Here is a 1128-nt window from a genome sequence, read left to right as displayed (position 1 = left end):
GCAAGTGGCATACCCCCTGCATATGGTATGTCCTATGCAAATATTATAATGCACACAAACACATTTTGATTTGGATAATAGCAATTAAATGCAATTGAATATATTTGCATGTGTAAACACCCAATTAACACCTACTAATTAATAAATAACATATTAACTTTATTAAAGAATATTTCACCCTAAGTTATATAAACAATTAAAGCACTATGCCAACCATAAGTCTTTGTGTGCAGTTCTACATGTAATCTTCACAGGTGAACATTGAGCCAAAGAATTTCTACCAGAAATGGAGATCAAGTGGCAATCCTTAGTCATAGATGCCATGCTCATGATTACACTGCAGCTGAGTCAGATGCAAAACAAGGGTGACAATACTTCTCACCATAGCTAAATGAGGATTACATTGAGGTTCCAACCCAAGATGCCACAGAAGGGGTGGCAGGCAGATCAGGGGACAGAAGGCTTGGTGCCAGAAGACCTAGAGGAGTTCAGCGAAGGAACGGCTCATGACATCTTATTGTCTTAGTGGCCACCACAAGACATTGTAAACAGCTAATGAATGAATACCTTTAATGCTATTGTTCAGTTGCTAAAATCCTGCCGAGACATTTCAGAAGGCAAGCGTCTCCACAACCAAATCACCCGCCAATTGCCTCACGATCGCTACTTGGGCAATCTCTTGATCCAAATGTATGGCAAGTGCGCGGATCCCACTTCTGCGCTGTTTGTCTTCCAATGCATCCAACATCGAAATCTCTTCTCCTGGAGCCTTTTGATCACTGCGCTTGCGCAGAACGGATCAATTCTGGAATGCAAATTTCTGCTCGAGAAAATGCCACAAAGAGATCTTGTGGTTCTGAACACCGTCGCAGTTGCATATGCCCAAACTGGGTATTTTGATTTGTGTAAGAACCTGTTTGACAGTATGCCACAGCGAGATCTTATCGCATGGACGGCTCTTTTCCGCGCCTATTCTTTACGAGGTTATCTCCAATCCGCTGAGTATATCTATCTCAAGGTTCCAAGCTATGACGTCATGTTTTCCAACGCTATGCTTGTAGCATATGCCCACTTTGGGCATATTGATATGGCAAGGGGTATTTTTGAGGGAATGTTGTATAGAGACTC

At 42.1% G+C, this 1128-nt stretch overlaps 1 protein-coding gene across 1 annotated transcript in view; it reads left to right on the top strand.

Annotated features, from left to right (window-relative positions):
- Window positions 1–421: 421 nt before the first annotated feature.
- LOC112344095 (pentatricopeptide repeat-containing protein At2g35030, mitochondrial-like) overlaps window positions 422–1128 on the top strand; it is a 1851-nt gene continuing 1144 nt past the window's right edge. Inside the window, exons 1-2 of the mRNA XM_024668208.1 lie at window positions 422–466; window positions 587–1097. Of these exons, the coding sequence (XP_024523976.1) occupies window positions 422–466; window positions 587–1097 (556 nt within the window). The remainder of the gene's footprint in view (window positions 467–586; window positions 1098–1128) is intronic.

The sequence above is a fragment of the Selaginella moellendorffii genome, unplaced genomic scaffold, assembly GCF_000143415.4.
Source record: "Selaginella moellendorffii unplaced genomic scaffold, v1.0 SELMOscaffold_629, whole genome shotgun sequence".
NCBI lineage: Eukaryota > Viridiplantae > Streptophyta > Lycopodiopsida > Selaginellales > Selaginellaceae > Selaginella > Selaginella moellendorffii.
The sequence above is the reverse complement of the archived record's forward strand: the minus strand, read 5'-3'. Positions and strand labels throughout refer to the sequence as shown.